We start from the raw sequence: 21,068 nt of genomic DNA, 5'->3' as shown, positions 1-21,068 counted from the left end.
CCTTCCACGAAGACAGTAGCGGAAATGGGAACGGGAATGCTGTGTATGCAAATGCGCGTATAAAAACAGAACCAGACGTTTAATACAAAAGCTATCTTTATTCCTTTAATCTCATATCAGTCGTGAAAAATCCTTCGCTACATCCAAAGTACATACGACATGTGCAGAATCGAATACATTACGTTATACGCGGTAATACAAATCGTATTGCTCAATCGTTCGGAACATCATGTGTACCTGCAACTGTGTGTATGTGTGTCTGTGTGCGTATCGGTGTATGTATACGTATACACGTGTACATGTGTGTTTTTGTGTTTCTATATGTGTAAGTACGTAAATGAGTGTATATATGTGCGCCTGTCCATATATGCAAGATTGTGCTGCGAGCGTCGGAGAGTCGTAACTCTTCGCGGGAGTTTTACGGTCGAGAAAAGGAGGGTGGTTTACGTGGTGGGAGGCGGGAAGTGGAATGGCAGGATGGGTGGATTCGAAGGAGATCGATTCGAATGTGGCTTTGGCCCTCATTTTCTCGTGTATACTTAATGTTAGCCTCTCTCTTTCTCTCTCTTGCTCTCTCTCTCTCTTCGCCATCTTTCCATTACATATACACTCTTTCCTGATCGATCTTGCAACATGAAAATTTATGAACTCCACGTTTGCAAAATATTTTTCTCCCAAGACATGCTCTAAAAAGAACGAATGAACAAGATCAAGGTTGGCTATTTGCGCATTATCCTTGATTCATCGTGAATAACGTCTGATCTTCCGAAACAAACATTTCCAGGAGCCACGATATTCAAAAATGCGTAGATCATTAAAATATCTAAATTAAAAATAAATAAGCATTAATAATTTCCGATAGCCCCCCCGAAGGGACATTTTCAATTTAACCAAGAAACACAGCCGTCCCACCGTCGCCGGCCTCGCAACTTCCAACTGACGTGCATATCCGACGGATGAAGTTACCATGAGTTTCGCCGTGCGGCTGATTAATGCATCGACGTGTGATTACATTTACCGGAAAGCATCGTAGTAGCACGTTGTGAATGCGAGGGAAGTTAATAGGATGGGCGGCTGCCTTCCTCGCGAGATTTTCCCCGGCGCGGCGCGAATGTTTCACCGCCGCGCGCGAGTCGGCGAGAGGAAAAGCCGATTAATATTCACGACCGATCTCGGGGACGCTAAGCCTTTATACGATGAAATTTCGCGCGTATGATTTCCTTGCGAAATTTAATTCGACCGATTTATCGGAACGGAATTTTGTTCCTGCAGCAGCCGTCCATCCGCACCGAAAATATTAAAAGTCGCGCGGAAAAGTCATTGAAACAATCGAGAATTATCTCTACGTAAAGATAACTCCCGTTCGTATAATTTCCTCCTGTGTGAAATACATTTCGAAAAATGTATATCTCGTGTCTCTCCGCGGATTCTCGAGGAAAATCCGGAAAAGCTTTCCGTCGCGTTTCCACAAAACAAAAAAGAAAGCGAGATCGTTACCAAGTAAGCTCGTGGCCGCGGTTATAATTAGCGCGCGCGCGCGGGCGAAAAGGAATAAATAAGAAGTAAAAAGGGATCGATGGGAAAAAGTGGAATGCGTTTAACTCAGACGAGCTGCAAACCAGTGAATGCAATATCGCCCGCGAGCAAGATCGTTAAACTTTGCTAGTGTTTTTCTTGTTCCCGCGTTTAACCGCTCGTTCGTCAATTCGACGAAAATAAATACACACGAAGAAGGAAGCGACAGATTGCGATGATAAATTTTTATCTGCGAAAAAAAAAGCGAATCTCTGAAAGCACGGCGTTGAGGTAAAAACTAAAAAAAAAAAAAAGACTCGGACTGCCTAGTTTAGATTTTCTTTTCCGCAAAAAAGGAATTGTTTCGAATGTGTCGGGATTTTTATTTTTCTTCCGCCCAGATTTTAATCGATGCGAATAAATATGCATGAAGCGCCTAGAGTGGTCTATGAAAAATTTTTGCCTGTGAAAAGGACAATCTCAAAAAAATCAGTTCTCTTTAAAAAGTATAAAATTATCCGTTTTTAATCTATCTAATTTACGAAGTGAAATAATTATTTTTAAAAGGTTTTTCCTCAAGAAAGTACACTGCATTTCCCCGTGTAATTTAACTCGATTTAACGACGTTATTTATTTAACCTCACGCGAAGTGTCTTTTAAGGGAGTCCTTTAAGTTGGTTCTTTAAGGAAATTACAAAGGCGATTACATGAAACGTGATTACATGAATGCGTCTTCTAATTATTTAATTTCCGAAACACTTTTCAGCGCTTTAAACGCAATTGTTAGTATCTAAACGATATTTCGTATATTTCCTTCTTTTCCTAAATTGAGATAAATATAAAGGTATTAAGAAATTAGAAAAAAAAGATTTAATATGAAAAAAAATGTTTTCAAAATGATCTTGCTGGAGGCTCTAATAAATTTTTGCCGCGGAGTCGGATTTTATTTAATATTTATGAAGGTTCTGAACGCCGCCAATTCTGCTGCATTTTCAAAAACACGAACTAATAGTCTGCCCATTTACGGCAAATAAATCGAAATTCGCAAAATTGACCGCACGCGTTGAAGTTATTCTGGTTGGCGAGCTCGTTTAAAAAGTTCTAATTAAATGATCGATAAACGCACAGAACTCCTTTCGCAGAATTTCGACAATATGCGTAAAATTACGTTCACAACTCGATATAATTTAAATTTCGAAAGTTGACGATCCTGAAAACGTGCAATCAAATTTAAATGTATCTTGGTTATTAAAAATATCGCACAAATTTTATTATTAATTGCCTTTCAGTAAAAAAATATTAATGCTTATATATTTATATTTCAATAAAAAGAAGAATCTCAATTTCAATCATCTGTTGGTTAAAAACATCTGTTTTATTAATTTACTTGTAAAATGTTTGTCAGATGTCGACGTGGTCCAAAACATTAAATTTTAACTAACCGAAATAAACAATTTTTTATTTTCCTTGCCGTACTAAGAAGTTTCTCTTCACTTCTTGTCTTGAACATTCTCGTTTTGCCTGAGAGAAATTTCTCAAAATGTAAATAAATTACTTGCCCCCGGAACAAGATGAAATATTGTTATATACGAAGCTCGAAAGCGAAGACAAATTTCGAGTTACCTCGACGGCAAAGCTTAAAGGACACAGGCAGGATTCTATATCCTCGCGAGTCGCCAGACTGGAAGGCAAACACTGTTCATCCGTGAATCGCGTCGTGATTACGGCGACGGAAAGGAAACCAGTTTCCTCGTCGGGTACTTCTGACGATAAAAGGACCCTCCTAAGAATTCGGCGCTTTCTCGGGGCGCATTCTTCCGTCTTCACGTCCGGCGCCACCTTGCAGTTATGACAAGCCGTCGTCAACTCATCAGCGTTTTCTGAGTGATTGATGTTATACACGCAAATTTATACAAGTGTTACATTTAATCTTTTTTTTATAGAAACAATACCGATTGATTTCCATCCCGTTGCATGTCTATCGACTGCAGATCGACTGATTACTTGAGAGGGCGAAGCCAGCTCGAATCGCAATCTCGAAGACACCTTTAAAAAATAACTACTTTCACCGACTTTTCGTCGCTTAGTGGTTTTTTTTTTAGTATACGCGCCATATAATATGTATATATATCTATCCGTGTTGTGTGTTTGTATATATATATATAGATATACGGGGCGTCCCAGAAGAGACGTATACCATTCCGAGGAGCTGGAATTAACTCGCAAAATTTTTTTCGGCAAAATAAATATAGTCTACGACGAGGCAATAAAGTAAAACTTATTTAAGCAAATCATAATTCTTAACATTTCGAGAAATAAAATTCAATATCGGATTTCTTGATCCGACAAAATAATCTTGATCTCTTTCTAACTTTCGCATAGAGAGGATTTCCAAGATTAAATTCTTTCGAAGGTAAATTTGCTTTCGAAATTCCCCGCTCCGATCCGATTCTGGTATACACCGTTTTCAGAACTTCCTGTATGCTCAACGGTCTCTGTACATCAGGTCGAGCGCCATCGCGGCGCTCCTAATCTCGCCAATCTTAAACACCAAGTTAACATTATTATCACTACAGCAGAATCGCTACAGTTGCGTCTCCGCCTTGAAACGCCAGGATCGAGAGGGTCCTCAAGAGAAATAAATGACATTTATTCTATAAGTCCAGAACAGAATACTGCCGAGGAAGGAAAAGAGGTGCAAAAAAGGCTTGAGCAGATTTCCGAGTCACGAGCACCCCATGTGCCATGGGCTATATAACGCTGTTGTTGATCTTAAACAATATCGGAGTAATTCAAGAGCCATTAAGAATGATTGAAGCGACCAGATCATATCAACCATAAAACGTTCAAAAGGAACAGCAATAAAAAAAAATATGTTGTACATTTTTTAATATAACAATAATTCTACAAAACAGTTTTTGAAAATTGTGTGTAGGAGACACGTGGCAAATAATATATAAAACTTGTCAAATATTTATAATATTTACGATTAAAAGAGAACAGTCTCCTTTTATTACTATTTTACATCCATCTCGCTAGTTCCGCGATCGATTTATCGCGGAGACTTCGTCTCAGTCTCAGGGATCAACATGAACAATTAAATTTAATTAATTTCACATTTTCGTAGCGGATCCCCATCGGAGGAGGCCGCTTTGAGCACCAGTCACGTTCTCGCTCGCGATGCTGAAAGCGCGCCTTCGGGGTCCATGGGGCGCGTTTCACTCGATCGAGTCCGCCAAACATTTATCTATCACTTTAAGGATCAGTCACGCCATCTTGGTTCCTTTTCAACGCGACCGAACGTTTCTCCTTGGATCGCGTCCAAAAGACGTCGTCGTATTTCACAAGCGCGACACGCCGTTTAAATAAATCCGGCCCCGCCATCTTGGTGTGTCCGAAAAAGCACTCTCCGCGTCTAAACGCGACCCGCGTAAATTTTTCGGAGTCGATTTCCTTCGAATACGCGGAGCGCAAGAATCACCCGCGTTCCGCTGCTTTCCACCGCTTTCCACCGTGTTCCACCGCGAATATCTCCGCCGGTCTCTCCCCCGATTCTGACGGAGGACTGCGCACCGCAGCGACATTCGAGACATGCCTTCTGATTAATCTATTACGTCTCCGCCGCCAGGACGAGTCCTTTGTTCGTGCCGTCTCGGGTGGCCCTGTTCCGCCAATCACATCCTGGACCCTGTTATTCTCCGCGAATTAATCTGGTTCCACGACGAGGACAGATTTCCTCCTTGATGCTGATATCTCGTTATTCGTTTAGGTCTTCATCCTTGGCGCGCATAATGGGAGGAGATTATAAAAATTACTCGAAAATTTGTATGCAAATATAAATGACGTTATTCTGTCTGCTGGGTCAATATGTTGAGCAAAAAGAATGAGGAGAGGTCTTCCCTCTTGACTCATATGAAAATTTTTGCATCAAAACGATGAACATTTTTGTTCTCAAATTAATTTTCTTATATTCGAAATAATTGAAGTACTTAATATACAAAAATGTTTAAATATTTGTGCGACATGTGTAAATTCTTAAAATTAAATCTTCTAAGATAAAATTCTTTTTGGCAAAAGTCGAGTAAAAAATGTTAACTATATCTTGGTATACTTTAAAGAAAGTTTGTACAATCTTGTTAAAACGATTTCTTCTATGTATATCTTCAAAAAATTTTAATTGCGACGTTTTCCGCAAAGATATCGATCAATGCGATCCCTTTTTTTTTCAGTAAATAAAAACTGAGAGTAAACCCGTAAAAAGTAAACGATGTATTAATTTTATTCGCGGCAGATCCAGGATGTATTTCCCACGTTTCTTATATCCGATTCCCGAACTCTCGTTCGGTTCGGATTTTTCAGACGTCCATGGCGTCTCCCACGTAGCCCTCGTCGGGACTTTCCGGATGATTCGGCGGTTGGATCTCCTCGGCCCTCGCGGCGGCCGCGGCCGCGGCCTCGCGAGCGGTTTTGCCGAGGAGCGATCGCGGCGACAGCGGGGTGGTTTCACCTCTGTAAGCCGCCGGAGGTGACGGTATAAAGGGTACCTCCGGGAAAACAGCGACCGGCGAGACTGGCGACTGAATGGGCGGCTGTTGTTGAATCGGCGGGGGTGGCTGTATCGTCTGCGGTTGTGATTGTTGTTGTTGCTGTTGATGCTGATGCTGGTGTTGATGCTGGTGCTGATGCTGATGCACCGGATAAGGATAACCCTCGGCGGTGTACCTGGCGTCGGTGCGCGGTAAAATAGGATCGTATCCCGGTGATCTCGCGAGGAATTCCGCCTCGCGCGAGTATCTGGCTGCCGGCGCGGCCGCCGAGCCTGGCTCCGACATACGTTGCCGGAGCCTGGGCAGAGTGCTGGCAGTGCTGAAGGTGATCTTGGGCAGGCCGAAATTGAGCGGGTAGCCATCCTGATCCAGGTAGCTCATCTGCGGCAGAACCGACGGCGGTCGCAGATCGGGCTGCAGCGGATAGCCCGAGTCGTACTCCAGGACCTGCCGATCGACGCCGCCGGCACGCTGATGATGCCGTCCGTACAGCTGACCGTAGCCTACCTCGGTGTTTTCAGGCACCTCGTTGATCAGATCAGGCTCGGTCAGATACTTGGCGACCGGACTTGCCACTGAATACGCATCCCGATCTAGGTGATTGTTCCTGGTGTGCTCCCGGCGTTCCAAAGTGGCCGCGCGATTGATCTCACGCTCGGTATACGAGACCATCTGCTGATGTTCGAGTCCACCGATCAGGCTACCGTTACCCTTTCGGCAGGCGCTGCTGGTGGTGTCCTTCGTGATCGGCAGCACCGACTTGCTCTGCGTCACCAACGCCTTCGAATTGCGCTTTCGGTCGCGACGCCGCTTCTTCGCGCAGTATATCACGCTACCCACCAAACAGCCCAGTGCCAGAAGAGTGCCTACCAGCGCGCCCGCGACGATCGCGACCAAGTAGCCGGAACCAGGATTGTCGGAAGGTGGCTCCACGGTGGGTTTCTCGCGGAAGAGCACGCGGAGAGAAAGATTCGCCACTGCAGAACCCGCGCTGTTTTCCGCGATACAGCTGTAGATGCCCTCGTCGAGCGACTCGACCGAGAAGAGGAACAGCGTGCTGCTCATGTTGGTCCCGCCTCGTTGTCGATAGATGCACCTAGAATAGATGCAGAAAAACGCGTTTCGAAACAAAAGAAACATAGACAAGGTTTCGTAGAAGCTCTATGACCAATATTTATAGATCTTATATATATATAAGATCGACTGAAGTTTATCTTTAGATACTCCGTAGTCAATAAAACGAGTTCTCTACGGCGTCTGAAGATAAACTTGAGACGATCTTAAATATAAAATCTAACTATGAATACCGGCCTATAATAGGAGCTGGAAATTCGCTTACCTCGGAAATGCAGAAATACTGCCGGCCATGGAATTGTTTTCGTGCTGCAGTTCGCACGGTTCTCCGTTGAACCACCAAGTGACCTTGGCGGTCGGAACCGCGTGAACGTCGCATCTCAAAGTGACATTTCCGCCCTCGTAGATCTCCAAGTGATCTTGAAGATCGATACGCGGCAGGCAGGCTAATTCGTTGGCCTTGAGACTCTTGATCTGCTTGCCCTGCAGCCTCGCCGGGGAATCGCAGACGGGTTCGGATTCCTGTGGCGCCGCCGGCGCCGACTCCTTCAGCCAGGTCTGCATTATTCGCAATCTACAGTCGCACTGCCACGGGTTATTGTGAAGAGTCAATCCCCTGAGATTTCCCCCGAGCGGCAGAGTGTGATCTGGCACGTAGGTGAGTCGATTGCCGTCCAGCCGGAGCCACTCCAACGACTGGAGGCCCTCGAAAGCGTTCTGCTCGACGACCTCTATTGCGCATTTGCTGATCTCCAAGTTGGTCAGATGCGCCAGATGGAGAAACGCGCCTTGGCGAATCTCCTTGATCGGATTCCCGTTCAGTATAAGCCTCATCAAACTCGAATAGGACGCGAACGTGTCCGTAGGCACCTCCTCGATCTTGTTCTCAGACAGATCGAGCTCCACTAGGCCGACCAGGCCGACGAACGCCTCCGAGGCGATGCGACTGATCTGAGACTTCCCCAGATAAAGCCGCTGTAGGTTGATCAAGCCAAGGGCGCGGAAGCATTCCGGCGGCAGGCTGACCAGATGATTGCCCGACAAGTCGAGCACCTGCGTCTCCTCTCGGGCGCCCTGCGGCAATCCTTTGAGACCGCGGTTCGCGCACTCGACCCACTCCTTCCCGCCCTTCCACTTGCACGCGCACATGCTCGGGCAGCCCTCCGCCGCGTCTGTTCCCCAGGACAATAGCAGCAACATCGTGCCGAGGAGGGCAGCCCTCCGCCGCCAGACCGGTACGATCGAGCACATGGTGCTCTCTCATCGGTCGTACAAACCCACCTCGTTTTCTTCCTCGTCCTCTCTCTCTCTCTCTCTCTCTCTCTCTCTCTCTCTCTCTCTCGTAGTCGTATCCCTCCGTTTCTATCGCATTTTTTGCTGACCCACCACCGCCACGCGCGCTGACCCTTCAGCGTTGCCGAAGGGAAACTGCGGTGCTTCGATCGAGTCGATGCGGAGGTGAGTGCACGACTGCCTGCGAGGTCATCAGCTCGCGAAATACCGAGAGGCGGATCTCTGCAACAATAAGATGAACGAGCCGATGAATTACGGTGCACTTTGGATCACGATGTGATAAATGGTTACAAGTAGACAAGCTCGAGCCCGGGAATAATTCGCGGGAAAATTCAGCAAAGATCGCGAACTCGCAGACCTGAATAATTTTGCTAAATTAAAAATTAACTCATTGACTCACCGATCTGAAATGTTTGATCTCAAGAGCGCTCGTAATCGCGAGTTGTTTCAAGAAAGCCGTTTTTGCGTGTAAAATTTTTATCAGCTTGGTGCACCGACGACAATTGATTACGGGATTTTGCTCTCGAGGGATTTTGCTCCCGCGAACGAAAGGACTATTAGAGATCCTCGGCTGGATCAGGACTTCCCTCGTCTAGAAAGTCTAGTGGAAAAACAGCCACCGCATCGGGGCATAGAAACCGCCGAATCCTCAGTAAGGTGATTCCCGAGGGTTTTCCGCGAGGGATGATGAGGGAGCGAGGGGAAGTGCACGGAACGCAGGTTGAGAGCGGATAATAAATTCCATGAAGAGGGTGTATATCCCGGAGAGGAGGCAAGGATGTCGCGAGGAGAAACACTCCCCGATATCAGGATATCGGAATATCGAGCGCGTTCGTGCAGCGTGGCATGCAAACCTTCTATTCCTCTCGTGGCTTTATCCCGGAGATGCCCGGTGAGAGGAAGCCTTTCTCCGAAGTCGAGGAATGCGAAGGGAAGAGGCCTGGAAGGATATTGCCGATCTCGTACGTTTCGAATCCAATATCAACTGGACCCTCGTCGTCTTAGTCGCCGCGTGAGTTGCAATTTTTCCCCCTGTATCTTTAAAATCGCTGTCAGGAGCGGCATTGGAAAACGCAAACCGCGCGGATACGATCTTGACGCGTCACTCGACAGTTCACGTAATATCACGCGTTGCATATAATTTGTGTTATCGACAGACTAAGTCTTTCTACCTATTTGTAATTTATTACTGTTAGAAAGTGCGATTTTCAAAATTGCGATCTCCCTTAAGAATCGCAGCGAATGCGATATATATCGCATTTCTATTTTTATATATATTATATTTTGAATTGTGCATAATTTTGTATCACAAACGCAATTTTGAATCACATGTCATTATTGTATATCGCAAACACTATTTTAAATTTCTCTCGTTATATTATGTAATTTTTTATTTTATAATTTTTGAAAATTTTATTATATACATTTTGATTGTTTTAAATTAATTTAAATCATAAAATTAAAAATTATATAACAGAAAATTTAAAATAGTGTTTGCGATATAAAATGACGCGTGATTCAAAATTCCGTTTATGATACAAAATTATGATAAAAATTTTTACAGAATAATAAAGAGGAACAAATTTTAAACAGATTGATCAAACTATGTCTGGTATTAAAAATAAAGCGTATTTAGTAATCGGAATACGTTACATTTATAACATTTAAATTGTTTTGTTTTACCATTTTTTTATATAAATATTTAATGAATAAATACTTACAATTACAAATGCAATTTTGAACCGTATTTGCGATTATATATCGCAGGCGCGATTCAAGAAAAAAAATAATGGTGCGCTAGTGATATATCGCAAAATCGCACATCCCTATTTGTTACTTAAGTTTAATTGCGGTCATTGCACAAATATACATTTTTTGCGTAAAGTAGAAAGACACACACATACTTGTAATTAATATATACAATTTTGATCCAATATCTAATATGAATTATATAAATATAACTTCTATGTGTGTATATGTATGTGCATTATACGTATACATATATATAAGAGCATTGATTTTCCGAACCCAGAATCATCCTGCATGTAAACGTAAATTGAAATTACGATAATTCTGTCGGATCACGTTCTTTTCAATACGCGCTCGCAAATTGTCGCCGAGCCATGCTTCCTGATGCCTCTATGCATACTTGATGCCGTGTAAACGCGAACTCGCATAAATGGTGATGCAACGTGCATGGAGAAAAAAATTGTGAAAAGACAAAAAAAAAACACACGATGGTGTGCGACACGGAAGATACATTCTTTCGTTCATTCGCATTCGTTCCTTCATTCCGCTTTTTTCGTGCGCTCGCCTTCGGAATCGCGGCAGCTCGCGTTTAGTCAGCAAACGTTTTCATCAGGATGCGAATTGTCGAACCCGGAGGGTTGGAAATAGTCCCCGGTAAACCGCCGGTGCTCGCTTTGGGCGCGCGAATAAGGAGGAGGGCCCTTAAAGGGGCTTCTTTAAAATTGCGCTAGCGTCTCGCGGCCGGCAGTAAATATATCGAATGCGAAACGGTGGAATACGCTTCTCTTTCTCCATCGCTCGAAATGGAAATGAGGGTTGAAAATGAAAAAGTCGAGTATTGGGAGAAGGCTTGGGAGGATACGCATTTTAACTTTTCAAAACGCACGGTTTTCCTTCCGGATAAAAAAATTCAATATTTTATATGAACTTATTTTCGCGAGACTCGTCTCTCGTATCAGCTTCGACAGAAAGATAATTCGTTTCCGGGCGGAAAAAAAACGCACTAAACGCGAGTCGTTTTAACAGATCTTTAAGAGCGAGTTAAACGACGCCTTCGGTCATTAAAACCGTAACGATAATGTCGCGATTAAATTCAACGGTCATGCCGATTCCGAGGTATTTCGTTAATTGTTACCACCATTTCGGCGAGAGAAAATGCTGTTTCCGACTGCGAAATGGGAAGAAATACTTTCCGCTGGCAAAATGTAAACGAGGCGAAAGAGACGAAGCGCTAAACGGCGTTGAGGGCATCCATCCGAGATGGTGAATCGTCATTTTAAACGTTATTATGACTGTTATCAGCGGAGGAATAATACAGTTTTAAAACGTGTTAACTTGAAAAAACTTGAATTGAAATCTTGCGATATTTTCCTTATGTTTCGTTAATGCATATGATAAGGTAGAAGTGATTATCGATAGCCAGCTCGTTATCTCTTCTGTAATATTTTCGGATAAATTTGTATTTTTTATTGGCGCACGGAGTATATTAATTCTTACGATTCTTGAAACATATTCTACATATATTATGAATCATAACTAAATAATTAAAATGCTAATAGTCGCAATGTATCAATTTTAGGGCAACTTTTGCACAACTACACTGTGACATTTATGACTGATGAATAGTCGAGCAACTATATCGATTATGGCAGTGCGGTGTATCTCTCATTGTCGGGGAACCGTCACATCACGTGTGAAACGCAGCGGGGATAATTTAATTTACATCGACCCCCGTTTAATTACCGAGAAACAAGGGAGTTGCGCGACTAAAGAGAACAGACAATGAGAAAGAGGGAGAGAGATAGATAGATAGACAGAGGGAGGAAGGGGAGATGGCAAGAACGTTTCTGAAAGTTGTTCGAATCGTATACGAACGAAATCGGGTACTATCTTTTTAGGCCACTTCCGGTATCTTCCTCGATTTACGGGGCGCAGCGCGCACAAAGCCGCAGGGACAAGAATTTCCGTCAATCTTTTTCATCGATCCTCTCTAACCAACCGAGAACGTGGACTTTTCGGTCGGATAGATAGATATGATAACGTTTTCAATCACTTGTTATTTAGAAGAGTGTTAAGATATCAATTTGTCGATAATTTTTAGATTGATAACCAGGAGAACAATAAAAACAGTAAAAACACAAATGTTTCGATGGTATTTTATCTTTGTAGATTACGCAAGAGCAGTTCTGAGCTGCACTGTTTTCATTTCATAAACGCTTTAAAATACAGAAATTGTAAGAACCTAATCTAATCTAAGAACCTAATAAACTTGGAGCTTTCGAGCGCGTTGTGCAAGAGAGAATACAGCGACTGAAATAAAAATTGCGATATACAGTGCGCGATTGTTCCTTAAAGTTCCTCGGGACCGTGGCTCTTCCGTCTCCTCAAGCGTGTGTTCGAAGCCCCTCATTCCTGCCTCTTCTGGCGGAGTAAAGGCAAGCAGTTCTTTGGTACCTTCATTCTCGACTTACAGCGCGACTTACAAAGGCTCGAGATCGAGTGGGCAAATATCGAGAACAGCCCCTTCCCAACCTCGCGATCGCGAAGGTAAATTAACAGCTTAGGTAAATTCGTCGATCCAATTGCTAGATATTGATCAAAAATACGTAAGGAAGAACTGAAATGAAACGGGATACGATCTACGTTTCTTCACGATAGCTTCGTAAATAGAAAAATTGTAGAAAAAATACGGAATTAAAGATATTATATGGATATTTCAAAAGTTAAAATAAAAATATCTTTGAGAATTATATAGAACGCGGTCGATATTGAATGTTAAAATAAGTTCTATGCATGAGCAGCTATATATTGTTATAAATAATTATATAGTTATCTTTCTTTTAAATTGTAAAAATATCCCGAACGACTTTTCCGCTAATATAAAACACCGACTATCGCTATATTAATTCAATTAACTATGATTCGCTTTTATTCCTTTGAGAGTAGTGGAAGAAGCGTATAACGATGGGGAATTGTACTTTAATGTCATTCGAATCTGACCTAAATCGATCCTTCAAGAGTATCAGAATCGAAAGAGACTTTATCCTTAGTTTACTAATGTAATAATAGTCTGTAATAATATAACAGAGAGAAGAAATGAAGTCATATTCTAGTCGCGTAAAAGTATACCATTTAATTAACTTATTTAATGTATATATCTTTCAGTTTCGTGTGTGTTATATTCGAACCAAGAGCTTATATAACGTTGCATAATTTGGTCCATATTTAAATCTTGTATGTTGTAGAGGAGACTGGGGCTAGTTGGCACGTTTTTTTTAATGATTTTTTTTACATGTAACTAATAAATGAAATACAAACCGCGAGAGAATTTTTCAATAGTCGCATACTTATACAACACAAAAATATTTTTTTAAACCGAATAGTATAATTAATTTTGTTGCACCATTAACAATTATAAGGCGATTATATTTGTAATAACTAGCCTTATGTGAAGTAAGTTATCACAGTAATAGATTAAGTTGTAAAAGATCTAATTTTCAAAATATAATACCCATATATATATTGTATATAAACCAATGTCCTGACTGACTGACTGACTGACTGATTGACTCGTCAATGTTCAGTCCAAACCCCTCAACCTTATAGAAACATAAAATTCGAGGAGTATATTTCTTCTCTCTGACGTAAGCACCCACTAAGAAGGAATTTTTAGAAAATCTCTTCGACCCCTACAGGGGTGAAACGTATTTTCACGGTTTCCTCGATATCTCTTAGGCCCGATGAGATATATCGACTTGGTTTTTTCTTACAAAGGTTACCCGCATACAAATGCTTAAAAAGGTAATAAGAGACGTTAACGGTGAAATCTTACATAAGATTAAACTATCTGCCACTATGTTATGCCGAGATTATGTGTTACATCGACGGAGTTGGTCGAAATTACAAGTAGAAAGCTGTAACAACCTACCCCGTCACAATCAGCTCCGACCTGCCATATTCAGATATTTTGATTATTGCTTAAGCAAAAAAATTTTTTAAGACTAGCATAACTGAAAGTTATTACATTAAAGTAAAGATTAAAAAAAAATCAGTTAAAATTATGATATAATAACCAGATTTAATATAACATTCAATATATCACTAATTTATTTTTCAGCCATACAAAACTAAAAATATCTTCTGTTTGTGAAAATACGATACTCAACCTAAAATAACTAATTAAAATATTATCGCAATGTTTTTGCGGATATATTATATTTTTTATGCAGTATCTTTTGTCACCTTTACAATAGTTACCGTGTACCAACTAGCCCCGATCTCCCCTATGTTTTTTGTATGTACGCTATTATATATTTTTTTTATTAAAAAAACAGGCACACACAGGAATATTCTATTATTTTTATTTTTTGTTATAAACTAAATGTAATAACATCCATTATGTAATATAAGAAGTGCGCACATCCCAAAACTGATTTTTCCCCCCTTTTCTCGTTAACATATGAAGCCGCTTCAACGAAGTGTAGAATTACCGAGCGTCACGATCGATCAGTCGCAAAATCGAACGGCGAATTTGATCCTTACCTCCCATTCTCACCCTTCTTTTTGTAGCGACCCTTCTCCAAGCTCGCGGACACATTTCTCCCTCGCTTTGACAGACCCCTGTTAGGTAAACACGAATTTCCAACATGGAAAATTCCTCCAAATTTGGACAGCACTGAACCCTCGTTGTGACAAGATACGAAAGATAAAAGACTGCGGCTTTTGTCCCCTTTTTTGCCAACAAAGAGAGGTCTTTGTTCTCTTTCTGCTGTCATTTTATCCGTTTATATAGCGTTTATATAAGCATACATAATTTATTATATACTATTTTCTCAAATATCTTCAACGACTTGTCGTTCTTTTAAAAAATGATCGTCAATTCTCTTCTCGTCGGTAACAAATCAGACTTCAAATGCAGAGGTACAATCACATTCCGATTTTCATTTCTGGTCGGGCACTCCACCATCGGGAATCGACGGCGCGGCGCCGAAATAACGCGCGGCGATATTTTTTTTCCAGCTCGCTCCGGCGGAGCACAAAATTACCGAATACCGCAATCGATGCGCCGCGAAAACGCGCCCGACTTTTTCCGCCGTCTTTCGCCGAAAGAGATCTGGAAAGTAACGATCCCGGGGCGCCGCGAGGAGCACCGTCTATTTTTCTTCCTTCCGCGAAAGTCGGGAAATAAAGGGCCGAATGCCTCGTCGACGACAAGCCCGCCGATAATGTCCGCAAACGCGAACCGAGCGACGGATACCCGTGTAATAAATCACGAATATACAGGCTGATCTAGGAGCGAAAAAGAGTCGCGTATTTTCTCGAAATCGCAGAAAACTGAGACTGCAAAAATCAAACTGACCAGAATGGCGATAACATTTAACGTGAACCTGTCGACAGTTTATCGTTTATAAAAGAAACTGTTAAAGACTTTGGAAACTTAAGTCTCCAAAAACTGTAAAAATAAAAAATACTTCCATTTCAATTTCAAATTGATTTAGATTAAATAGAACTTCAGATTGAAACTTGCGTAATTATCGAGATGTTTAATATTTAAATCGAGCAAGTAACATTTACTTCGCCAGCAATTATAATTAACTTAATTATATAACAGTTAAAAGACTTTGAAATCGACCCAACTGGCAATAATAATCATCATGACGATTTGATCAATATTGGTTTTGGTCAGATTAATATAGTTAAGACGGATTCGACCATGGGTTTTTTTTGTCCTAAATTGATGTAATTTTGATGCTTATATTAATATTATAAGCACCTTATTTAAATAATTTAATTTACTGCGAAAAATATTGCCTTAATATTTAAGTTTAAAATGTACAATATTGCGGAAGAATATGATAATATTTCGTTATCGATGTCAGCATTGAGATAATTATTATTGAGAACACGACATGACGTGGCTGCCGCATAATTGAACAAGACCTCGAACTAATGCCGATGTGAATTATCAGTTAATTGTTTTGAAAACATTGTTCGTTAGGGGAAACGCGGCGCGCCTGCGTCGCAATCGCGTCCGAATGCGCCTTGCAAATAGGCATTATGTTACCGTACCCGTAATTGCGCTAATAACAATGGCTAATAGAGATAATAGTGCGTCGCTAATTTTGCCGTTATTTACTGATAGCTGAGGCGTTTACCATGTAACAACCGCGGCCCCGCCGCCGCGCCGGATCGTTGTCGTCGACGTCGGCGTCGTCGTGAGCTGATATTTCGTTTAAATTAAAATTTTAAACCGTTAATTGCCACGGAATTGCAAATAAATATTTCCCTTCCTTGGATACGGCGCATATCGATAAATGCACGCCTCACGGAATGTTCATAAACACGAATAAACCGTCGTGAAATTTGCGCGTTTCGAAATGGAAGTTAAATAGCTATATCTCCGAATAATTTAACATTGTGATGTAAAATGTATGATTTAATATTATGGTATAAATTTTATATTTAACATTACGATGTGAATTATGATTTTACTTTATATTTATTAAAAATATTATTCTTGTTGTGTGTGTGTATATAAAAATGGGAAGAGGAGAGATGGAATAACACAGTTTTTACATATTCGCAAATAGGGGCTTAAATTTAATACGCCTATTTGATTTAGATTCAGAATTTTTCATGAATATGAAGAAACTGATTTTATCTCAAAATACCCCATAAATCACATCTCTCCCCCGTCCCTCAAATCGCGGAGTCTCGAGCCGTCCTTTCGCGATCTTATTTGGGTGATCAAAAGCGGACGCGTGACATCCGGCGGCAATCACTTTTAACGGGACTCGCTCCGTCGAGCCATGAAATTACTGAATCATCATTGAACCGTCCTCTCCGCCTTTGCGGCTACTGATGGCGGCTCCGGGGAAAGGGTCGTGGAATGGCACCGTGAGGTCGACGCATTTCCCTATTACGTGCGTCGTTGGCCCTCTCCGCGAGCTGAATCGCCAAGCAGCAGCAGCAGCAGCAGCATCGACGACGGCGGCAACGGCGATGGCGACGACGATGACAACGCCGGCGACGCTTGACGTAGCTCGACGTTAAGCCGACGGCGGATATCGCCAACGTCTGAAAATTCGCGCGGACGTAACTCGCTGCGGAATCTGCCATCAGGTGGAAGCTTACGAGATTTAATGCGCCCGTTAGTCGGCGTAGATGCAATTTAATCTGACTCGCCAGCGATTGCGTTGGAGAGCTGAGGACGGATCATAAAATGATGAAATGTGCCCCTTTCTCGGTCCCTCTCTCTCTCTCTCTCTCTCTCTCTCTCTCTCTCTCTCTCTCTCTCTCTCTCTCTCTCTCTCTCTCTCTCCCCCCCTTCCCTTCCCGTCCTATCTCGCGCAAGGTATCGATTCGGTATATAACTATCCTCGGAAATACATAAGGAAACCGGGTATCATTCCTGATAAGCCAGATCTTTATGCGTGTTACGGTTTGAAGAGATAAATTTGATAGAGGAATAAAAGCAGAATCCGATGAAATTATTTCACGTAGACTAGAGATTTAATTTATCTGCCATATAAATGCTCGCACATTTATCGCGAGATTCCTGGGGTCGATTTTTATACGCGACTTTTTGCTCGGCAAAACAGCGTAGTAATGGTCGACCGCGCATCATAATGCCGGGGGGCAGGTTTACGCCCGACAAAATTTCAAGCGGAGACTTCGTTATTTTCAGCCGCGGCGACTTCGTTATTTTCGGCCGCGAGCTGCTTGTTACTCCCTTAATGAGAAATGTTAACGTCGCAAAGACTTTTTAAATTAGCGTCGTAATTAGCCGACGTGCGCGCGTTTTCGTCCGCGAGTATACGGGTTTCCGGCTCGGGTGCTCCGGCAAAATTCGTGAACGGTGTGTCGGCTCGTTTTGTGCTAATCTCACCGGCGGAAATAACATCCTCTCGCACGTCGGTTTTTCATTTTTGGTCTTACATTCGATTTAACGCGTGGCCCGCGTTTTTCTCAACGTCGATATACGATTGAAAATAAATTATAATTAACTTTGAGTCACTGAATATTTACATATATGTTGCAGTGATTTCGTGCAATTTTTTTTTTTCCTTCTTTTTTCCTAGAGAATCCACAAAAAACTAGGATATTTTGGAACAAATAAAAGTTACACAATTTTACTAGTAATTTTGCAAAATCTTTATATAGGTTCTGCCAGTGAAATTGTGAGTTGAAATTTTTATTAATTTATATATTTATAAATATATTACAAATTACGTTTATAGATATAAATATGCTTTATTTATATTAATGATTTTTATTTATTCTATAATATCCCGGTTTTTTTGTAGATTTCCTATAGAAATTTTGCAAAAAAAAAATAAAAAAAAATTACACACACACACAAAATCCCTGCGACATATATCCCTGCATTATTTCTTATACACATTGTTCTTCAGACAATTTAAGTTTGACATAAAGAAAATACTTAATCAACTTGAGCACTAAATAAGCTCGAAGGATGCGCTAAACCTCGAACAGCTTTTGAATGCAAACGTGGCCGCCGGATGCTGTCAACGCTTTTTCCATCATTGTCGCTGTTTTACGATCGCGGACGCTCCTCCATCCCCGCATTCTGAATTCGACGTCTCCCATGGGGGACGATGCGCGACGATGCGCGACAATAAGCGACTCGGGAACGGCAAACTAGCGAGCAACAACAGCGAGACAGCGGTGTCTGTCTCGCGGTCGGTTGTATTCCAACGAGATTACGAGGCCGTGATGCAAATATGGCGGAGCGTACGACGTGTGAAATATGCAGCCGGATGCAAACGGCTTCGCCGCGAAGTCCGACCGAATCGCCTCTGCGGAGGTTATTCGGAATACCGAAACTCCGCCCGCGGCTCGAAATTTCACCCCGCGGCGTTATCATCCTCTAATTTATACATGAAGATCGCGCGCACCGACCTCCCGGAAATGGTCAGCTCTCTTTTTCGCCACATTTCCGAAATCCAACTTATATCCATTCCCATTAATAAATAGGGCTTAAGTAACGGTATGTTAAAACCGCTGAGCAAATATCAGAGGGATATAGGATAAAACGGAGTATCGCACGGCCGACGATTATGGCCAAAATATTTCACCGAAGGTCGAAACAACCGCAGAGGAATAGGGGGATGTTTGTAAGAACCAATACGTTTACCACGTGCGGGGAGGCGATACTTCTCGTCGAAAGGGCGGCGGGGAAAGGGGGGAATACGAGAACATATCGCACGCCGTTTGTTGTGCGCCACGTCGCGTCGTCGTGCCGGCGATGTAAACGGGGCGAAAGGGGTGTATGGGGAATTGTAGGGGTTGGGAAAACTCAAAGCGGAGGCGCCGCGACGCCGTTCCGGCCAGCCGACGCCCCGCTGCTGGAACAAAAAAGGTAAAACAAAACAACAACAAAAAAAGAAACGAGAGAAATCGCGGAAACAGCGTCGCCGAGCGCGCCGCGATGCGTGGTTACGCTCGGCGAGAATTTGCGAACGTTCGAGAAGCTGGGTGTTGCAGGATTTAAACTCGTCGACAAAGAAAAGAGAGACTATAGTTCGACTAGACAAAAGACTAGTTCAGACTAAAGACTAGCGACACGTAAACTATTTCTTCAACTTGACGCGACGGCGATGCACGTTCGTGCGACGTCATTTCGGGCACGACGGAGAGCCTTTGGAATGTATATGATAATTAGTCTTTGATCGCTCCAAGAATTCGCCCATTCCTCTGCGCGAAGGAGATGTAATTTTGTAATGTAATTTTAATAAATGTATCCCGTAGCTTACACGTGACGTAAGTACGCCCGCCAGGAGGGAAACTGCCATGCCGCGAATGTTGTCTCGCGCGGACTTTGTCAATTTTCATATTGATTTAAATGAGGAAGTACAGGACGGGAAGCAGAACTCTTGCCAAGCTTCTCCTGCAAAGCTTAATACCGAAAGTCTCTAAAGCTCTTCACGGAACATCGTCGGTTAGGTAACTACTTGCGTCATTGGAATAATCCGCCGCACGATATCATTAGATGTTATAGAGCCGTCTTACGTTAAATACTACACGGGACATCTACTAATGATGACGAAAATATATACATATGTATATACAGCGAAATATCCGCTAGGCGGAAGCAAATTGCGGTTTTCAAGATTCAGGAATGGTTGGAAGCGAGAACTAAATACCCAATACGTTTGAATAAAGCTCATTTCACCTTATACGAACTACCTCCGCTCGCAGAGGCTCTCGGGGTAAGAGCTATTGATTTCTTGGCAAACAACGCGAAGAAAAGCTGTGCGGCTAGCCGAACGCAACACATTGCCTGCGTTAATGGCAGAGACTGTGTGCTACTTTCGACTAATCGATTCTGCAGAAGAATAGGCGGGCGCGTGTGTGAACGAAGGGCTGCCGAACGGGTCCGTGCACCCAACTTCGACTGATTACTCCGTTTCAATTCGTCGGAGTGGATGTGGAGCGTGCGGACGTCTAAAGCCGCGCGATCTTGCTCACGAAATGCTCGCTGCAGTTTCATCGAGTATCTCGCAAAAAAGATCAACGTGTGTTAGCCGAACTTCGGCACTCGCCGCCGCAACGTACTCCTGATGAGAATTCAGAGAGTTCATCGACTTCTGCCTGAAATCTTTAGTTGTTACGTCGAGTTGCGTAGACATTAAAAATAAGGAAATATCATAAGAGAACAAACCAAGCGTATAATTTATGATAATGATACCCAACGGCATTAGCCACGATTTTCCATCATTCTCTTAAAGAACGTAAACGCGACAATATTCATTTTTGCATGTACGGCATTGTGGCATGCATACAATACTTGGGTCACTTTTAATAAAAGAACAGTTATTTTCTCGATATTTTTTCATAATATATATAATACTTTGATGCTTTATTTAC

The 21,068-nt window shown here is 42.3% G+C and overlaps 1 protein-coding gene across 2 annotated transcripts in view; it reads right to left on the bottom strand.

Annotated features, from left to right (window-relative positions):
• Positions 1-78: 78 nt before the first annotated feature.
• LOC143893254 (uncharacterized) overlaps positions 79-21,068 on the bottom strand; it is a 126,248-nt gene continuing 105,258 nt past the window's right edge. For both annotated transcript variants that reach the window (XM_077398438.1, XM_077398437.1), the window contains exons 3-4: positions 7,402-8,651; positions 79-7,158 (exon numbers count right to left, since the gene is read on the bottom strand). In XM_077398438.1, coding sequence (XP_077254564.1) covers positions 5,871-7,158; positions 7,402-8,387 — 2,274 coding nt within the window. In that variant the 5' untranslated portion in view covers positions 8,388-8,651 and the 3' untranslated portion in view covers positions 79-5,870. The remainder of the gene's footprint in view (positions 7,159-7,401; positions 8,652-21,068) is intronic.

Source organism: Temnothorax americanus, unplaced genomic scaffold (genome assembly GCF_048541705.1).
Source record: "Temnothorax americanus isolate GAGA-0224 unplaced genomic scaffold, ASM4854170v1 Scaffold12, whole genome shotgun sequence".
Lineage (NCBI taxonomy): Eukaryota > Metazoa > Arthropoda > Insecta > Hymenoptera > Formicidae > Temnothorax > Temnothorax americanus.
This window is presented reverse-complemented; position numbering and strand designations above follow the sequence as displayed.